Source organism: Periplaneta americana, chromosome 10 (genome assembly GCF_040183065.1).
Source record: "Periplaneta americana isolate PAMFEO1 chromosome 10, P.americana_PAMFEO1_priV1, whole genome shotgun sequence".
In the NCBI taxonomy this organism is placed as follows: domain Eukaryota; kingdom Metazoa; phylum Arthropoda; class Insecta; order Blattodea; family Blattidae; genus Periplaneta; species Periplaneta americana.
The window spans coordinates 74,126,702-74,146,842 of NC_091126.1; the positions used below are offsets into that span (position 1 = coordinate 74,126,702).

Below are 20,141 nucleotides of genomic sequence, written 5' to 3' on the forward strand. Positions count from 1 at the left end.
GAGATAAAATGTAACTTGCAAGGACTATATTATCGGTATTTTTATTTCTTTTCTCGTATTCTTTAGATGTTGTTTCTTCCAAATGACTTTCAAATCCATTTTCCATTTCAATAAAAACACTGTAGCTGTATTTGGCATTTTTAAATTAATTTTTATATTTAGGCGTACTCTTATCTAACTTTAAAAACTTATATCTGTACTGCTTTTTTTACATATGCGCCTATAAAACCTCTCATAATTTTTTGCATTAAAATTGGTAAGTAGGGGATCTAATATGCGAGTAAATATGATATAAGATTTCTTCGTGTGTACCTTTATAGCAAGAATAAATATAAATTTCTATAACGAGAAATTGAAGGAAATAAAAAAACAATGCTATATAACTTAGAAACAGCAATTCTATTATATTATGAGTCACGCCAATGACATGACATTTTCGAGTCACGTGATATATATATATATATATATATATATATATATATATATATATATATATATATATATATTAATTTTATCGCAATTCATGTGCATTTTTAACAATAAACATATCTTTCTTAAGGTTTCGAACTCTTTTCCCACTGAAAGTGCCAACTTTCAACAAGATACAATCCATGCATGTTTCCCATTGTACAAAAAAAAATTGAGGTTATTTATTTTATCATGTTATTTATTTGTTTATTTCTACAGATGCTCGACTATTTCGTTTTGTATATTGCAGATAGGTGCATCGTCATCGGATGAAGAGGTTACAGTACAAAAATTAGATAATCAACAGCCACATCAGGTTCGTTACAGATCTAATCTGATAGAAACCTATGACAATAAAGATATGTTATGTCAGTTCAGGCTAATAGAAGATACGTTTATGGACTTTTGTATTTAATTGGACATTTATAGTGGTGCCATCTCTCGCAAAAGTCATGTAAGATATTGTAGCTGTTTACATTAGCACATGCGCAATACGGAGTTAAATGGCTGATGGAGCGACAACTGTCAGTTAAATATCACTTAAAGTAACACCCTATAATTTATTGGCCCACTAACTTCAAAGGTTCGTTACTTGACTTTGACTTGTTCATATGTTTCCTTGCTACCCAGCAACAGACCTATTCAATTGCTCCCTAAAGTGTATCATGCGTAGAGATGAAATTAGGCAACATACAGACAAATATGAACTTCCATAAATTGACTGACCTGAGCCACAAGCCTGGCTGGTGTAGTGGTAGTGAGGAGGGCTAGTACTTGAACAAAGGGCTTGGGCATGGGTTTTAAATTCACTTGAACTGATTACCTGGTTGAATTTTCCAAGGTGGTCTGCAGCTGTTAGGTGAATGTATGGCTATTACTCAGAGTTATCTCGAAGCTAAATAGTACCACAGTTGGTAAAGCATCTGTAAGTAACTTTTTTATTTAAAAATTAGACTGATATAATCGTATTTAATTCCTCAAGACTCAAAACATAGTTACCAAGACATTTTTACCTGGCACCATCCAGTTCAGGACAGTGGAGTAAAATGCGCAAGTTTGTTTTGTTTTTCTTTTCTTTTTTTTTTTCTTTCTTTCTTCTTTTTCTTTTTTTTTTTTTTCTTTTTTTTTTTTTACATTGCCTTTGTATAGCATCATCAGTGATGACCACAACTTGTAGATGTCTCTTCAGATGGCAGTGACCTGTTTGTAGCCTGTCTCATAGTTTGTTCTCTACTGCAAGCCCTCATGAATTTATTAAGAAAATCTTTCAGTATTTGGAATCCATCACTTGTGAGAAGCCCGATAAAGGGCTCTGATCTTATAGAGTGATTGAAACTTCTCTTTCTGGCTGAAGCATTAGCATCTTCATTATTTATGAGGCCTACACATGAGATTGGTTTTTATTATTTCTTACCAGTTGGTTTATGCTGTTTCTAAGTCCGTTAACTTAAAGATTTGAATTGCTGCAAATCATGTGAGACTTGAAGTGGACGGAACAACTGTGAGACAGGTTTTCTCTCAGTACCATTGTTTTCTCCTGGTTATTTAATTTTGTCATTACCGTATTTTATTATTACAGCATTATCCTCACAAATTGAAATGGTCCCTCTTGTTTGCGAGAGTTGTTAAATCGTTAAGTGAAGAAGTAGCACAGATGTCTGAATCTGTGGCCTTTTTTTATATATATATATATATATATATATATATATATATATATATATATATATATATATATATATATATATATCCTTTGAGTGTCTTAATTCATATTCCTTAATCTGTGGAGTACTTTGAACATAAATGATGTTAACCATTTCCTGTGCAAAATTGCCATATTGTAGTAGTAATATTTAAAGAAAGAAAACGATTACGTTTGTTGCAGATCAAGAAGAAGAAACAAGCAATGGCAGAGCGTTTTGTGTATCAGTACCACTACACAAATTGGCCTGATCATGGCACTCCGGACCACCCCTTGCCCGTCCTTAGTTTTGTGAAGAAGTCATCAGCTGCTAACCCTATTGATGCTGGTCCAATCATTGTTCACTGCAGGTAAGTTTTCCTGAAGTCTTCCCATTATGTTCCTACATTCCCAGTGTTCAGTCAGATTTCCCTTAAATTCTGCAGCTTGGCGAAATTCCGCATAATGTTCTGTCTCTGCTTCTTATGCTGAGGAGCATATGATCTTCGTACCCCCTATTTTATTTATTTTCTCTTAATATAGTCACTAAATAGAAAAAAGTAAGCATATTGAGTCGTTAGTGAAGGATGCTTTCTTATTAGTAGCCTATTTTCAAGACCCTTATTTAATGCTGACAGATTTAAATTAATTTCAAAACATGTGAAGTTCGAAAATTGCTTGATCTTAGATAAACTGGAAATGCAGCTGAGAGTTAACAGTAAATTAACTCTCGATCTCAACTAATTTGTTATCTAACAAAGCGATTCTAGACATATCATTAGGTCATTCATTGTACAGAGCTGCTACAAAAATGATCTTCCAGATTTCAGTTTCATATTGTATGCATAGGATGACGCTTATAAAAATGAAACATAGAGTACGGTAATCAAAAGAGTAACTGACCACGTTTTATTGAATTATAAGTGTTCAATGTGCGCTCCATGTGTCACGCAACATATGTCGATACAATAATCCATCTCTTCTCACACATGTCAGAGCATATGCTAGTCATTGTTAGCCACAGCTGCGGTGATCAGATCCTTCAAATCTTCATGATTGGCCCATCTCATCTTTAATGTAACCCAATAGAAAAAGTCACAAAGTATCAGATCAGGCGATTGGAGAGGCCAATAGATAAGATTCCTATTCGTTAGCTGAGGTGTGGCCAATCCAATGATGTGAATGTTGCTGATTTGTGTCGTGACACTCTTAACAATAAAATGTGTCAGAGCTCCGTCTTGTTGGAAGATAAACCCAGCATCAGCTAGTGTGTCAGTATACCAATATATGTAGGATCTGTTACCATCGCTTTCGCAAAAGAAAAGAAAAAAGGTCCTTACACTTTCTCATATGATACAGTACAGAAAACATTGACTTTTGGAGAATCCCACACATGTTCCAAAACAGCACGAGGAATCTCAGTTCTCACACTCAAACGTTATGTTGTTCACTTTAATACTTAAGTGGTCTCATTACTGAAAATCACTTTCTCAAGTAGTTCATCTTCCAACATTTCTTGAAATGAACATAACTCAAGGTATCGATTATAGTCATCAATAGGCAGAGCTGTAAATGAAATGGCCTCATTTTAAAATGTTTCTGCAGCACTTTCCATACAATTTGCTCTAGTATTCCATGCTTTCTGCTTGTCTTTGCGGTCGATTTCTTTGTGTTTTGGTGATGAGTTTTCCTTATGCTTTGAACAAATTTTTCCAAAACAGTGGTCTTTTCTTTGCACAGACATGTAGTTCTTGTAAATTGTGAATGCCAAATACGAATTGTCTCATTTCTTGTTGCATCCTTCTGAAATCGTGGGTGGAAATGTTTTTCCATAATGATTACAGGTTTGTGAAATGGAATTCGAAGATGGAATAATAAGCTTTCTCTACTCCATCACCTAATGGTCATACCAATGCACTATGCTGCGCCTGCAGAATTTTAAAGGAAACGTGGTGAATTACTCTTTTGATCGCTGTATGGTTCATTGTTGCAAGTTGCAAACCGCGAATACAAAACGAAAATGAAATGGAGGAGATCATTTGTAGTAGCCTTGTATTTCGTTCTTCATATTTTTCCTTTTAGTGTTGACAAACTTTCTTATTACTCTATTTTAGTACTGTTTATTTTTCTCTCTTGATAATGTCTAAATGTTATTTTATTTCTTTATTTTTATACTTATGTTTAAAATATGAAAATCTGGCTGATTGGGGAGTTCTATTTCCCAAGTTTCAATTGTTTCTCAATAATCTGGCTACAACAGTTACCCCTCCCGCAAATGTTGAGCCTTCAGTTCTACAAATGTGTCCAGTAACCAACTTTCATTCATTACCAAATCATAATGAGATATATGACTGGCAGAATTGCTCTGCTTATCTCTCTTTCATACAAATATGAATTTGCCGTAGTTTCCTTTTAATGTTTATGTACCGTAAGTTTACTGACACTACATAACCTCGTCAGTTCATAATGCTGCTTTAATATGAAACGAAATTTGCGTTGTGGTTTTCTGTTGGAAATTAGATGGCCCCTCTCTCTAGATTTTGTTTATATTCTACTGATTTCTGTACTTATTTACAAAATACAGCATATGTTTAAGTGAATGTGACATCACCTTGAAGAGTATCGGAGAACACTTAAATAATAAATGAATGTCTGAGAGAATTAGAATCTTGTTTCTTTTACATAGAATTCCGTTTTGCTTTGTTCTAGTAAGATAAAGGTTTGTTTCACATTTAAGTACTAGTGAATTGGAAAAAGAGACTCTTTTAAGAGGGTGAACAATTGAGCAGATTTTCCCCTGTCAGCTTTTGTCTTGTTGGTGTGTGCATCTCTTCCACTCAATGATTATGGAGACCATGTTAGTGTCTCTAATGCGAACGAAACGGCAAACAGTTTACATATTAATTTAGCAAAAGTAAATATTGAAAAAGTTATTTTGTCAAAATTAACAAAATAATTGCTGAAACTGTATGTTTTTGTTTTCTGACATATTTTTTAGAAGTTACTGTACACATAACTCATCATGGTTCCTTTCAATAAATAAGTGATATTTTTGCCGGGTACTGTTTTCAGTTGTGCCCAAGTGTTGAGATTTGTTTGTTTCACTTTGTCTTCTAAATTTCTCCAGAAATATTCTTAAACTTGTGTGATTTAATCTAGCAGTACATACAGTCGTAAGAAAATCCTATTTGCTATGGAAGATATCAACGTGATTTTCTAAGGGAATTTCTATAGGCGTTTTGTTTTTACATCTCCTGTTTAACAAAATTTGCTTAGCAGTTTATGAATAGCTGTGCGACTTTAAACTTTTATTAAATAATCTTTAACAAGCTAACTTTGTTGATGCATGTGTATCATATAAAAGCACTTTTTCAGAATGAAGTACTTCAACTGAGTCAATCTATCTTTTCTATCGTTTGTTACACAATGAGACAACACGTAAAGAAAACTAGATGTGATAGAACTCTGTCCCTGGAATCTTGGCATTAAGGGAGGTGATGGGTGAAATTTACGTTTTCTACATTTTTCAAGCTACGTCCTTGAATTTTTATACACATAATCATGGTGTGATAGATAATGATGTAGTGAAGTTTCATTTCTTTGAATAAATTAGTTTTTGAGTTATTAACAAAAATATTTTGAAAAATTTGCATATTTGAAAATGAAATGTGTCGCTCAATTTTTCAGTAAAATGTTTGAAATTTATTTTGCAAGACCAGCGGCATATTTAGAAAAACATAACACATTAGTTTTCCTATATTATTACTACATTTTGTTAACCACAGTATATAGAACATGCAATAAAAATTTCATGTTCTTATCAGCCTTTACACTTCGAACCTGACGAAATGTACTGAAGAAGAAGTGTGAGAAAACAGCTTGTAAAATTTACATGGAATTTAAGCTCAAGGTTGCAGCCATTTATATATTGCGTAATTTTTATGGTTTCGAGCAGTGCAGAGATTGAAACTTGCTGAACATATAAATAAGAGATTGCTGATTCACTTTTATAAGAAAACAAAATTGAGATTTTTGACTGAAAATGACCAAAATTTCACCCATCACCCCCTTAACGTACAGTAGCTGCCTATGTTAAAGCACTTGTAGATGAGACAAATGCCTTGTGGTGGAAAATTGCTCAACCATTTATTTTGTACTTAGAGCTTTCAAATGCTTAATTAATTTCTAATTATGAAACCATCACACAAGTCTGTACCAGTCTTTTTCATATTTCATAATATAATATGACGAATAGTTTATAGAGGATACTAAATCTGTTTTGTTTGATATTTGTTGATATGCTGTCTAATGCTAGATTACTGTAATCAGATTATAAACTTGATCGCATTTGCTCATGTTTTTCACCATTCAAGGCTATTACATTTCCTTTCATACTTGATATGGTGTTGATGACTTATTTAATTGTTGATACATAGAAAAGCAGGCCTGAAACAAAATTTTAGTTCTCTCATAACATTATAAATACTGTCGACGTGCCATGAGATGGCAGAGGAATATTCTAGGCAGGGTGAGAGAAGCCTTAGAATACTACGATGAACAATACAATGCGCATGTGCAATGGTTTCAACTCTTGCCCCACCTAGAATATTTCTCTGCCATCTTGTGGCGCAACAACTATATATGTATGTTTGTACTTATTCACTGCATATTAGTTCTGTTAGTGTACAGTAGCGCTCAAAAGTATTTTGTAGAAAGCATGTCACAATTGCATGAAGACAAGTAATGAATAAAAAAGAATGCCAGTGGATAATTGAAAAGTATGTATTTCTAACTCATTTAGTATGGAAAATACATTTAGTTTAAACAGAGTTATCTTACTTGAAAAATAATTGAAAATTCTTCTGGATCAAAAGTAATTTGTAAATCCAAGTATGTAATAATAAAACAAAAATATTCTGGACTTTGAGAAAAAAAATCAGTATTTCGTTGCATACCTCCGAGCTTTGATCACAGCAGCACATCTGTTTGGCATTAAATCCACAAGATTTTACAATTGGTCGAGTGGAAGTTGTAACCATTCTTCCAATAAAGCAGCAAAGAACTAATCCTTATTTGAGTAACTTCTGCAATGAACGCATCGATCCAATTCATCCCAGAGATATTCATTAGGATTAAGGCTGGTATTCGTAGTCGACACTTTCGATTAAAGTGTCCTTTGGAAGACGCAAAGTATCGCTTTTCCGTTGCACAGTCGACACTTTGGTGCAAAGGAACACTTTGGATGAAAGTGTAGTTCCGACCACACTTTGAGCCGAAAGTGACACTTTGTAGAAAAATGGCGGACGTCTTGGAAGTTGTCGAATTATTAGAACGTGCGGAAGAGATGGCACAATTAGTGGACAATGTACAAATTAGAGATAGGCTTAAAGACAATCCCGTGGAATTTTATAATGATATAGAATTTAAAAAAAAACAGTTCCGATTTGATAAAGAAACTTATTGAGATTGCTTATATTTTCGATGACTGGTTGACAAAAACGAATAATAGACGTTTGCCAGTGCCTCCAATAATACAGTTATTGACTGCATTAAAATTTTATGCTACAGATATGTACCATACATTAATATATATATATATATATATATATATATATATATATATATATATATATATATATAATATTATAGTTCAGGTATTTCTGTAGTAACATTCGTATATTTATAACCTCAATTCGATGAAGTGATACGTAGGTAGATATGCCTATATAACCTATTTTTTATTACTGAAACGAATTTTTTAACTTAAATAATATTAAACTAACTTCAATCTAATGTAGGCATAACTATCTTAAATCAGCATTGAGAGACCTCATGTGCCTGCCTTCTAAGCAGATTCCATAATTATATTGGGTTTAAAATGATTTTGATTTTTGTTGACGACCTGTATTTTGAGATAAAATTTATCTTGATGTTGATATAATCATTACTGTTTTGATACTGGTAATATATATTTTCATGCCCGTAAGCAATACATCTACTGTCTCTAGTTCATGTGCAGTCATAACCTCACCATGAAAAGAGATCTCATACTATTAGGCCTATTTTGTTTTGCATTGTAGAAACATTTGGCATTCAAAATATTCCTGTAGAGCAGGCAATAATGGAAACGAGAGAGAGAAAATAGTAGTAGTAGTAGTAGTAGTAGTAGTAGTAGTAGTAGTAATAGCAGTAGTAATGTGTTTATTACATTCTTTTTTACTTCTATTCACTATTCACGAAAAAGACAAAAATGAAAATAACGAAAATAACACGATATATCAATGAAGCAGATATGTATAAAACCTAACCTAACGATATAAATTTAATGATTATATATAAACATACAGAAAACTTAACCTACTCAGTCCAACTTAACCTAACTATATAAACTAGTAGAAGATATGTAGGCTACAAAATCTGACCGAACCATATAAATCAGTGGAACGGATACATACAAAATTTAACTTAGCGATATAAATCAATGAAAAATATATGTAGAGAACCTAATCTAACTATATAAATTAATGGATCAGTTATGTACTGTACAAAACCTAACCTAATTTCACCAGCAGTATCACTAACTATTTAATAAAATGTTATATATCTGAACTGACTGAAATAATCTAAACCATCGGCAACAAAATCTAGAAACTGAAATAAAACAACTTTAAATATATATTTTCTTTCTCGCGCGATCAATTAGGCTCCCAATTCAAATCACAAGCATTGTAATTTGTAGGTTATACGTCATTAAATTGTTATTGTTTGTTCACTTGTTTTGAAAGGCATTGTGGGACTTCTGTTACCAACCATATTGTAACTCTACACTTTGCTGGCGTAAAGTGACACTTTGTGAAGTGCACTTCTTCAATCGTCTATGAATGCCACTAATATGAAAGAGCCACTTTCGTCAGAAGTGTCACTTTGCAAAGTGGTGATATAAAGTGTCGACTATGAATACCAGCCTTAAGATCCGGACTCTGGCTTGGCCAATCCAAAAGTTTGATTTTTTTATATGCAAAGAATTTTTTTAAATGGCCAGAAGTGTGTTTTGAATCATTGTCCTGCTAAAAAATTCAATTCCCTTGTGGAACCATATTCTTTTCTAAAATGACACTATACATGAAATGATTCATTTTCCCTTCTGTTTGGACTGGAGGACCAACTCCACTTCTAGAAAAACATCCTCACACCATGATACTACCACCACCATCCTTAATGGTCAGTACCTGGTATTTCTTGTTGTCTCTTTGGTTTTTTGGTCGACGTACATACTGCATACTATCACAAGAAAATAAATTAAATTTACTCTCTTCACCTCATAACACTTTATACCAGTCTGTAGTGTTCCATGTTTGATACATTTTTGCAAACTCTTACCTGGCCTTCCTATTTTTTGGATTTATGAGTGGTTTTCGTGATCGTTGTCTACCATTTAAATCACCAGCTACTAGGCGACGTTTCACAGTAGAGACATATAGGTTCAGTCCATGGTGCCGCTCTAGATCATCCCTAATTTGTCGAGTCAATTTTCGTGAATCAGCAGCCAATTGCTTACTAATCATTTTGTTCTCCCTCACTGTTGTTTTTCGAGGACTACCAGACCTTGGCTTATTGTCTACTAACCCTTCTTGTTCTTGCCGTCTATTCCACACACACTTATGAGTTGTTGTGATATACCAAAATCTTTAGCAACACTATACTGCGGTTTTCCCTTCTTAAAAAGGTTTAAAACAGCTTGTCTCACATCCACAGAGTACTCCTTTTATTTTGGCATGCTTGAAATGGTCTGTACAAATAAACAAACACTGTCTAAATACTTAAACACCAATATTTAATGTATACCATACCACCAATTCAAACCACAAAGTACTTATGCATTAATGTAATATACATTTATATTGTTATTCTATGAACTTGCCTGTTTCCTAGATATGTAACCATAGCAACATGACGCTACTCATAGAATGAAACAGCTGTGTGCTTTGCGTTGTTGTAACTGCATGCAAACAGTACTGACAACATAAAACCTTAACTACAAAACACTTTTGAGCGCTACTGTAAGTGACTGACTGCAGGTTCACGGGTACACTCTGTCTAGATTCAAGCAATTCTAGGAGTGATTTTAGAACAGTTCACTCTATTGACAATGTCACTACATGATAGTGTTATTAGACTCTTTTACAAATCAAAATAAGGTAATTGGTTCGCTTGTTTATATCTACGTCAATATTGGTGTTGTGAAGTTAGTACTTTCTGTCTGTGTTTAAGACTGTGTTTCAGCTGTGAAGATTTGTCTAAATTTTACTTGATACAATAGTAGTAACACAATCATATAAGGGAATTTGACATATTAGTCATCATAAGAACGAGATAAATAAGAGGTTTACCACATAAAGATGCAACTGCCTGCACCACATCTCCCACAGCACTTCTACACTAATCGCCTAGTGCAGCTTCAGGGGATCAGCCTGGCCTTTCTCCCCTGAGTTGTATGAAAACTAAGAAGTAATCTTTTGAATGCATTAAGCTTACCTTTTATTTACAGGTGTTCAGAATAATGTCCCTATGCGTCCTGGCAAGCCTGACACCTAGTAAACACATTATTCAACACTCAATGAATTTCTTCTGCCGAAATTCTTGAAATTACAAATTGAATATTTTCTTATAATTCTTTGAGTGTGCGGAGATTGTTTGCACACATCTTGCCTTTAACATCCCCAAAGATAAAAATCACATGGCTTTCGATCAGGCAAATGAGCATGCCAATCAATTTTTCTGTTATTAAAACACTTCGCAATTTCCCCATAGAATGATTGCAGTGTGTGTGGTTGCATTGCCTTACATGAAATAACCATGGATCTCTTCTTTTGGTGTTATTTCTCGGGGAAAAGGAGCAGTTTATTGTTCACATATCTTTCATAATTTATTGTTTCGTGAAAAACATTTTTCCAATAATTGTTTTCACACTGATAACTCGCTACAATCCTGTTTTCACACCATGCAGAAACTCTTGATGTAATTGACGCGGATTTTCGGAACATCAATATAATATTATTCTGAGAGTCACATGACCAGATACATACAAAAAGTAAAAAAGCATTTCAGGATCAATTTCCCCATCAGTTACAATATCAAAGTAGTGCAGCATATTACAAATTCGTTAATCTTTGCACTACAGTTCCTTTATATGATCTTAATTTTAGTTTGCTTACAGCTCTGTGTGCAGATGTTCTGAAACACTGATTTGAAGTGGTAAACAAGACATATTTTTTCGGACTTCTTTCCAATGCAGCCCCCACCTCGTCTAATTTTTCTTCAGTTAGAACAGTTTGTTTTGTTTTTTTTTCTTTCTGTCTTAACACGGACCCAGTCTGTCGCTGTTGAGTAACGGTTAGCGCAACTGACCGTGTAACGAGTGGGCCCGGGTTCAAATCCTGGTTGGAACAAGTTACCTGGTTGGGGTTTTTTTTTTTTTTTCCGGAATTTTCCCCTCAACCAATTGAAGCAGAATTGCTGGGTAACATTCGGCATTGAACTTCGGACTCATTTCGCCATAATTAATTCACATATCATCATCATCATCATCCATATAATAGCCCGAATTAAGTTAACAGTGTGGCATGCTGTACTCGCCTACCCAATCATTCACAGAATAGGAGTGGTAAGCACAATAAGCTTCAGGCTACAGTGCAAGCAAGTTTTCGGGTCCCTTCTCCATACAAGCGGGGGGGGGGGGACGAACCCCAATCTGTTTAAATTTTTCTAGTAATCTGTATATTGTGAATCTATTAGGAACATGCACTTCAGAGAATTCCAGTATAAAATTAAACTGATATTCCAGATAAGTCTAGCAAAATCTAATACAATAAACACACGTTGCACTTTACTGCATCCTATAGTAAACGAAACTGAACTGGATTGACTGAGATACAACATAAAACCATTCATAGCTAGCACTCTTACAAATGACATAGCTTGCATCACTATACAGGCATTTGTTACCTGTATGTAAACAGATAGCAAGGCTTTTGACTCTGGAATTGCGTTCTGAGTTTTATCACAGACTGGCATTTGCATCTTACGTGGTAAACACTGTACTTCTATTGTACCTTCCTCATTGTAGTGTATCTTCATTACGAAGTCTGTTTCATTTGATTACATTCTTCAGATTGTTGACTAAACATATATACAGAGTGAACAGTTCAGTGGTTTGCCACCAGCTGCCTTTTGCCTTGTTGGTAAGCATGATTCCACTCGCAGATTACGAGGAAATTTCAGTATCCCTAATGCAAATGGAACAGAAAACAGTTTGTGTATTAATCTATTGAAAATAAATATACATAAATTTATTTAGGGGTACTTAGCAAAATTAACCAAAGGATAATTGAAACAGCCTGGTTTCATTTTCCACTTTTTAGCTCCTTTTAAATAAGTTATTCATGACTCATTGTAGTTACTTTGAGACATAGAAGCAGTGCTTTATAAATAGTTATTTTTTGTTTGTTCAAGGCACGAGAATTTCATTTGCAGACTTTGTTTTTGAATTCTGCTAGAGGTAAATCAACGTCTAAATGCGTAGTCACTACATTGTAATTCTTGTTTCACTATCATTTTATACTGTTTGATCTTTAATCATTTCGTAGTTGCACACACAGACTCGAAAGAAATTTGTTTCTGCAAAAGACACCAAAACTATTTTCATAGGGAATTCACTATGTGATTAGTCTTCTTGTATTGAACACTCCGTCACACGAAATAAGTTTATGAATAACTGTGTTAGCTATTTGAAACTTTGCCACCAAGAAATCATTCTTGAAATTGTCTTTGAATTTCCACGTGTTGACTGTGGTAGAACAAATGTGGTTAAAAACACTGTTTGTGAAGTGGAATACCATACTTAAACTGATCCATTTTATTCTTTATGTATGTAGTAATATAACATGAAGGGAGAAACCAATGCTAAAGGTCTCTCTAATCTTGTAGATATAATCCTAACATAACCTTCTGTGCTAAAATACTCCAGGGTCAGACAAATGTGTGACAGAAAACCGCTCAACTGTTCAAGCTGTATAATGATATAGGGATGAGATATTTCCCAATTGAGAGGGATTAGAGGTAGAATTTTAAAACTACTGTTGCATAATTAATTCAACAAATTAAATGTATGTAGCAAAGAGAAGAGTATGCAAAGGTGAGTAAGAATCCTGAGTCCATCAGAACTATACGTGCAAATTTTTCAGACAGGATGTGATTGTGATATAATTTATGACTGACTTTTTAACAACTCACTTTCGAAGGCTTCCTGAGGTGGCGAATGTGATGAACTTTTCTTTCACATTGGTATTCCTTGTTAGTAGTAATTTCAGTATAATTTATATAGTTATATACAGTATTTCATTATTAGGAATAGGACGGTGCAACAGACATTAATTCGGCTAACATTTGACTGTTACTGTGGGTATAAAGGCACATAACCATGTTCTAACAATTAAAAGTGTTGTTTTTAACGGTAAGGATCATCTCTTCTGTGTCCTACACATCTCTATGTCTAAAGGCGCTGAATTTAAGATCGTAGGTTGATTGTTAATTGCTTTTTAATTCATGGATTTTTTAAATTGAATCCCACATATAGAATTGAAATCTGTTTCCTGATATGACAGAGCAATCTATTCACTTTTGTTCCACAAACATTAGTGAATACAGAATAAAAAAGTAATTTCTTGCACATTTTTTAATAGTAGAAGGTATTGAACTCTTGTTTAGTATAATGAATGTATATACAAAAAATTTAGTAACTCGTTGGTTAAGAGTGTAACAGACACACAGGGATGTGTAGATAGGAGGAGGCAACATTTTTGGGATAACTGTACAGCATTCAAATTTTATCTTCAGTTCTGTGTTCTTCAAGCTTTTGTCTCATTTCTCACCAAAAAGGAAGGTGATACCCAAGTGACGATGTCGATGTTGGAACGTCCTGTTCCTTTGTCCATTGTTTTGTCATATATAAGAGGCAGGAAGTTCCTGGAGTTCATAACTAGTGGTTCTGTGTTTCCAGACCCCGTTGCCTTGTGTTGCTATACTCTCTGGCACATTGAACATTGCCTTCGGAAGCCTTGGAAAGTGTACATGAGTCTTATGTTTTTGGAAGGTGGTCTACACATGCCAGAGCAGCGTTGTTATGAGATGCAGATGAACTGCTAAGCCATAGTTACAGCGTTTCGACATTTGAAGAATCACTTTTCTCTTATATGTCAGACCACCACCACAGTGAGATGCAAATGAATAGCAGAGCTGCAAAATGCAGAATATCCATCTCCAGCATCTGAAGAATCTTGCATTGTTGGTGAAAGATAATGAATTCTCTAGCCACACAGAATATTCATGTTGGCCAATTATAGAGTAACCTTTGTCAGAGAAGCATGAGGAAGGTGGAGATCAACTACCAGCCCACAGAATGAGCAGCATTCAGCATTTCAGTTTGTTGAATTACTTGGTTTTTTCTTTGCCGGAAGAAGATCAGTGAAAATTATATGGATATCTAACTTTCGAAATACGAAATATAAGTTTTCAGAATCATTATTTGAAGAATTAATTGTCCTTTATTTGTCGGAGGAACATCAAATGAATTGATGACAAATTACCAAGTTACAAAATGCAGAGTAACAATCTTCAGAGTTTGCACTTGATGGACCACTTCAGAGAATAACTTTTCTTTTACTAGTCGAAGAAACATCCAATGAAATGAAAATAAATTACGAAGTCACAAATCGCAGAAGAACAATCTTCAGAGTTCGTACTTGATAAACAACTTTTAAGAATTAATTTTCTTTCATTTCCCAGAGGAACATCCAATTAAATGAAAATAATTTACAAAGTCACAAAATGCAAAAGAAAAGTCTTGCGAGTTTGTACTTGAGAAGTCACTTTTGAGAATTAAACTTTGTTGTATTTGTTGGAGCAGTAAATGAAATGAAGATATATTACCAAGTCACGAAACTCATAGTATGTCTTCGGAAGTTACGCTTAATGGAACATTTTGAAAATTAATTTGCTTTTACTTATCAGAAGAACATCATATGAAAAGAAGATAAATTACATAGTCGCTAAATGTAGAACACCTATCTTCAGGATTTGCACTTGATGGACCACTTTTGAGAACTAATTTTCTTTTATTTTTGTGAGGAGCGTCAGATGAAATGAAGATAAATAATCAAGCCACGAAATGCGGAATGACATTCTTCAGAATTTGCACTTGATGGACCACTTTCTTTTACAGTGCTAAAGAAGAAAATTGCAAATATTTTGTTAGAAAGTTGGTTTGTGAGTGGAAAATTATGTTAATTTATGAGTAAACCTGAAGTTCTTTCATAAACCACTTTTTATAAAAGACGTTTTTGCCAATATGATGAAGAAATATATATCTCAATGAAGTAATAATTTTTTTGATTAGAAATGCCTTCTTTTCGAGACAGAAAAAAATTATGAAATTCATTGATTAGTAATGTAATTGGAAGAGTAATTTTAAAAATATTATCTTTCAGAGTAAGTTTAAAGGCTTTTAATGAAATGTTCCGAGAAAGATGCATGGAGCTAGTAGATACTCAAGTAAAACACTTTATATGCTGCAATGATAATCACCTTTCTAATACCTTAAAGGATTGGAACGTGTCTCTTTGCACAGCTGTATATACTTTTTCAAGTGGAAGAAGAAACTTCATGATGTATATAATTTTTTGCTAAAATGAATCAGTACCTCTTAATTGGTTTCTCATTGCCCAACAAAAAATTAATGTTTAAAAGTGATAAAGAAAGAGCAAAGATAAAGTATTGTATAATACCTTTATATACAAAATAATTTCTGAAGATGTGAGTCAATATTTGTAAGAATTATATGAATTCATCATCGTTGATCAAAGAATGTATGCATTATTATATTTGTACTCTCTCATGTGTTATGAATAGAAAAAAAAGTACTGCAAATTAAAGAGAAAAGTTATTAGGAGACTGGAATAATGCAGATGTTTATTTTACTTAGAATCGCATGAATTAAAACTACACTTCTTTTCCAACAAATTTAAATTTTGATTTCATATATTGGATTCAGCACCAAGTAAATATTATTCGCAATGTTGTATGGTACTTAAAAATTGAAAACAAGATTTTAAATATTTGGTGATCATCATATAAAGAAGAAATGTAGACCATGACATTGTAGAAATGTGTCAGTCCATAAGAAGATACCATATGTTTCTTATTTTTGAAGACGTACACATCTCGAAATTATGGAATATGATATAAGATGTTCATCCAACATGAAATAATATCTTAAACTAGTTTCTTCCAGAGCGTTTTCGTTAAGCAAGTTGTAAGAATTATATTCTTCTTTGTGTCTTCAGTTTACATAAAAGACAGAGATGTCAAATACTACAGATGCGTTTATGCTAGCAAAATTATTGTTATTTCATATATACATCTTTCTATGTCCCTCTTTCATTTGAATTTTCTGAGATTCGAAACAAGAAAATAAGTTATAAGGAAGTAAATTTATATTCGAAGAAAATCGACGAACAAAATCTGGTTTTGTATCTACTTTGCAGGATGGATGTATCGAAATAAGGAAAAATGGATTCCAAGAGTTTATATTTTATTAAGTACCGGTAATTGGCAGTAACTTTCGTAACTCAAAATATTTGGAAATTGAAGTGTAAAATTTTAAAAGAAGATGGAAAACATTTAAGGATGATTTTCGACGCCATGTAGGGAGTTCATTTCCATGGTTGTACCATATTATTGATGATTATTGAAGCTGGTACTTCTAATTTAATTTATGACCTCAATTCTCTGGCAGTTTGTTCCCATAGCTATTTGAGAAGCGATGGTGAAGAAAATTAACTTCTGCTCTTGCCAGGATTTGTTCCCATAGCTATTTGAGAAGTGATGGTGAAGAAAATTAACTCCTGCTTCTGCCAGGAATGTAAACTTTGATCTTCATCGTCATATAGTTAGTCACATTATGAACTGATTCAGCATGACAAGTATTGGCAGTTGTAAATTATCTCATGAGAATGAATGAAAGTTACATGAAAAGAAAAAATCTTCTATCATTAAGAATCAAAATACTGGATAATTGAACAGTCAAAAGTAATGGCTTGTAATAAATATTTCATAAAGATTTTGGTGGAAATACGTAATTAAAGAAGGCAAAATAAAGGAACAAACAACTCTTTGCAGACTATGCTAGAAAATACATACTAGGGTTTGAAATGTAACATACAAATTTAACACTATGAACCATAATTCGAAATCGATAGGAATGGAAATATATCATGATGTACTTGGAAACACAGACTCTGGGAATTGATATGGACTCCAAGAACTTGACTGCTGTACCAATAACTTTTATCACATACTGTTTGCTAAGTAGCCATTATATATAATTTGGAAACTCGAAGTGACTTGCATATATTAAATGCTTTCTTGTTTGAATCTTTGTAATGTGCTTAATTTTCTTAAAAAAAAAAAGTTATTTTTTTTAGTCTTCAAGTTAATAATTGGCAAAATTAACGTACAGCATCTTCAGTATGTCTTTGCTTTCATCGCCGTGAATTAATTTTTTGAATATGAATTACTTAAAAGTGGTTGGAAAAAAGGTGTTTTAAATTTGGTACCACTATAGAAAGAGAGGAAATTATTTATCGAGTCCAGCACACAGAAAATTAGACATTTTTTTATATTTTATCTCCGTTTTCAATTAATAATATATGGAAAAAGTGAAGAAAAACACAAATAATGCATTGAAAAATAAGAATAAAAGACAATATTGTCATGAAATTGAAAATTTGCATTGTGATAAATTTATTTGAGAATTGAATATGACACGACACAAGAAGTTTTGATGGTTAAATATGCACCAGTGGTATAATAATGACTGCATGTGCTATATTGTATAAGACCTCTGCAGTCACTTTTAAAATGATTGTTATCATGGTTAATCATCAGTAGTCAATGAACAAGGATGATTCAAAGAATGTGCCTGATTCGGTAAACTGAAAAACAAATGAAATTCAAGTTGTATGTTGGACAGAAAAATTATAATGTATTGCACTTAAGGAATTAAATTTTCTTTCTTTAAATACAAAAACGAACTGTGTTAGAGGAAATTAGATACCAGCTCTCATTTATTTCTAAGAAGATGATTCTACATTATGTGGTACCTTAAGCCAATTTGTGCAAAAGAACCAGAAGTTAAAATTCAGAAATGAGGTATTGAAGTATAACATTATTCTATGGAAATTCAGAAGACACGAAATGGACAAAAATTCTTTTCATAACATCATTTCGAATGAGGAATTACTGCTTAAAACTGACATTGATTAATGCAAGGAATACCAATGCTATAAGTGTAAGAGAAAGATCCTACACTCTAACCTCTATGAAATGAAATTGACTGACAATAGAAACGTGGACAAGAGGATAAATAAGGATTAAAAGTTTCGAATGTAAGAAAATCCAGATTTAAAATACTAAGATGCTGTAATATAGGTGGATGTATTATACGCATCTGTGAACATCAGACTGCAGTCCTAAGGTATGAGTATATACATGAGACCACAACTTTAAGTTTCTTTAATATCCAAATGTAGTTTGTATTTTATTATGTTCCAGTATGTAACATATGTTGTGGTCTGTAAATATTCTTTTTAGGTACAAAGTAGTACCGGTAACTAGTAACTGAATAGTCCACACATAAAACTGCAAGGTGCTCATAAAGTTCGTGACCAATGGGGGGGGGGGGGAAGTAATTCCCAGTTACTTGTAAGTAACAGATTTAAATACCGTACCTGTACGTTATGTTCAAGTTACAGATTGAATGACATACTTGTAACTTACAAATTTTATTTACATTAATTTGTTGTCCTCTATGAAAAACACTACCTATTCTTTTGTTTACATCTCTTCATAGTTAATGTTTAAAAATGTTACATTAATTTTTAACCATCGTATTAATTCGGAATTGCAGTAATAATGAAAGATTTTGATATACATTTTTATATTGTAACAGATTTGAATTAAACTAAATAATTGAAACACGCTAATGTATGTGGACTGGATTTCTTGCCGAAAGCCCCAACAGAGTTCTTTCGCATTAACAGTATTATTAATCATAGTAGAAAATGAGATTATTTCTATATGTTGCGAATATTATGAGCTCCTTTTAGGTAGCAGTTTTATTTGTAACTATACGCAAATACGGCCATACCTGGTATATGTCACATATGTGGGTGTGTTCTACACTTATTCAAACTTTAGGCCTAATTACTAGTGATATATTTAGACCTGCAGTATTTTTTTCCACGCAGACCGTGATATAAGAAAACAAACACACTTGATCGTGCTTACTCACTGGTCTTGTACCGACCTTCTATTCTATGGCATAACAAAAAGTTCTTTGATCTTTGGATAGTATATGCTCTTCCCCATTCAAGCAATCATTGGTTCAATTCCCGGCTTGGACAGTAGTAGAAGAGATCTACAGGATGTTTCTCTTTGGCATGTGCTATCCTGTGTTGTCTCAGCAGTGAATCTGTCCCATGCTGACCGCACAACCAAGGAAGCTCGCAATGTGACTTTGTTTTAAGTGTTGGCCCAAAGATATACCCTCCCTAAGACTGCATTGAATTGTAAGTCGATTTTAAAAAGGAGCTAAAACAGACGAAGAATGAAGAAAAAAAGACGATTATTCTTTCCAAAATGCATGAATTAAAAAACATATTATTGTATGACGTAAACGTGTTTTACATTGTGACTAATAAATTTTTAACCATGTAAGCTAAATTCAGTCCTACATTTGAGGATCAATCACATTTTAGGCGCTATTTCCTTTAGTAAGTATGGTTTAAGCATTTTTATATGCACAGTATTGTTTTATAATTATAATTTTCTGAAATTTTCTCTATTGTTTTAATTATGAGATATTTGGAAGAAAATTTCT

The 20,141-nt window shown here is 33.1% G+C and overlaps 1 protein-coding gene across 7 annotated transcripts in view; it reads left to right on the forward strand.

The window, feature by feature from the left end:
• Positions 1–20,141, forward strand: part of Ptp99A (Protein tyrosine phosphatase 99A) — a 1,121,389-nt gene that overhangs the window by 1,080,647 nt on the left and 20,601 nt on the right. For 5 of the 7 annotated variants that reach the window (XM_069837673.1, XM_069837670.1, XM_069837671.1 and 2 more), the window contains 2 exons: positions 719–784; positions 2,351–2,517. In XM_069837673.1, the coding sequence (XP_069693774.1) occupies positions 719–784; positions 2,351–2,517 (233 nt within the window). The remainder of the gene's footprint in view (positions 1–718; positions 785–2,350; positions 2,518–20,141) is intronic. The other 2 variants (XM_069837672.1, XM_069837674.1) reach the window with 1 other exon arrangement.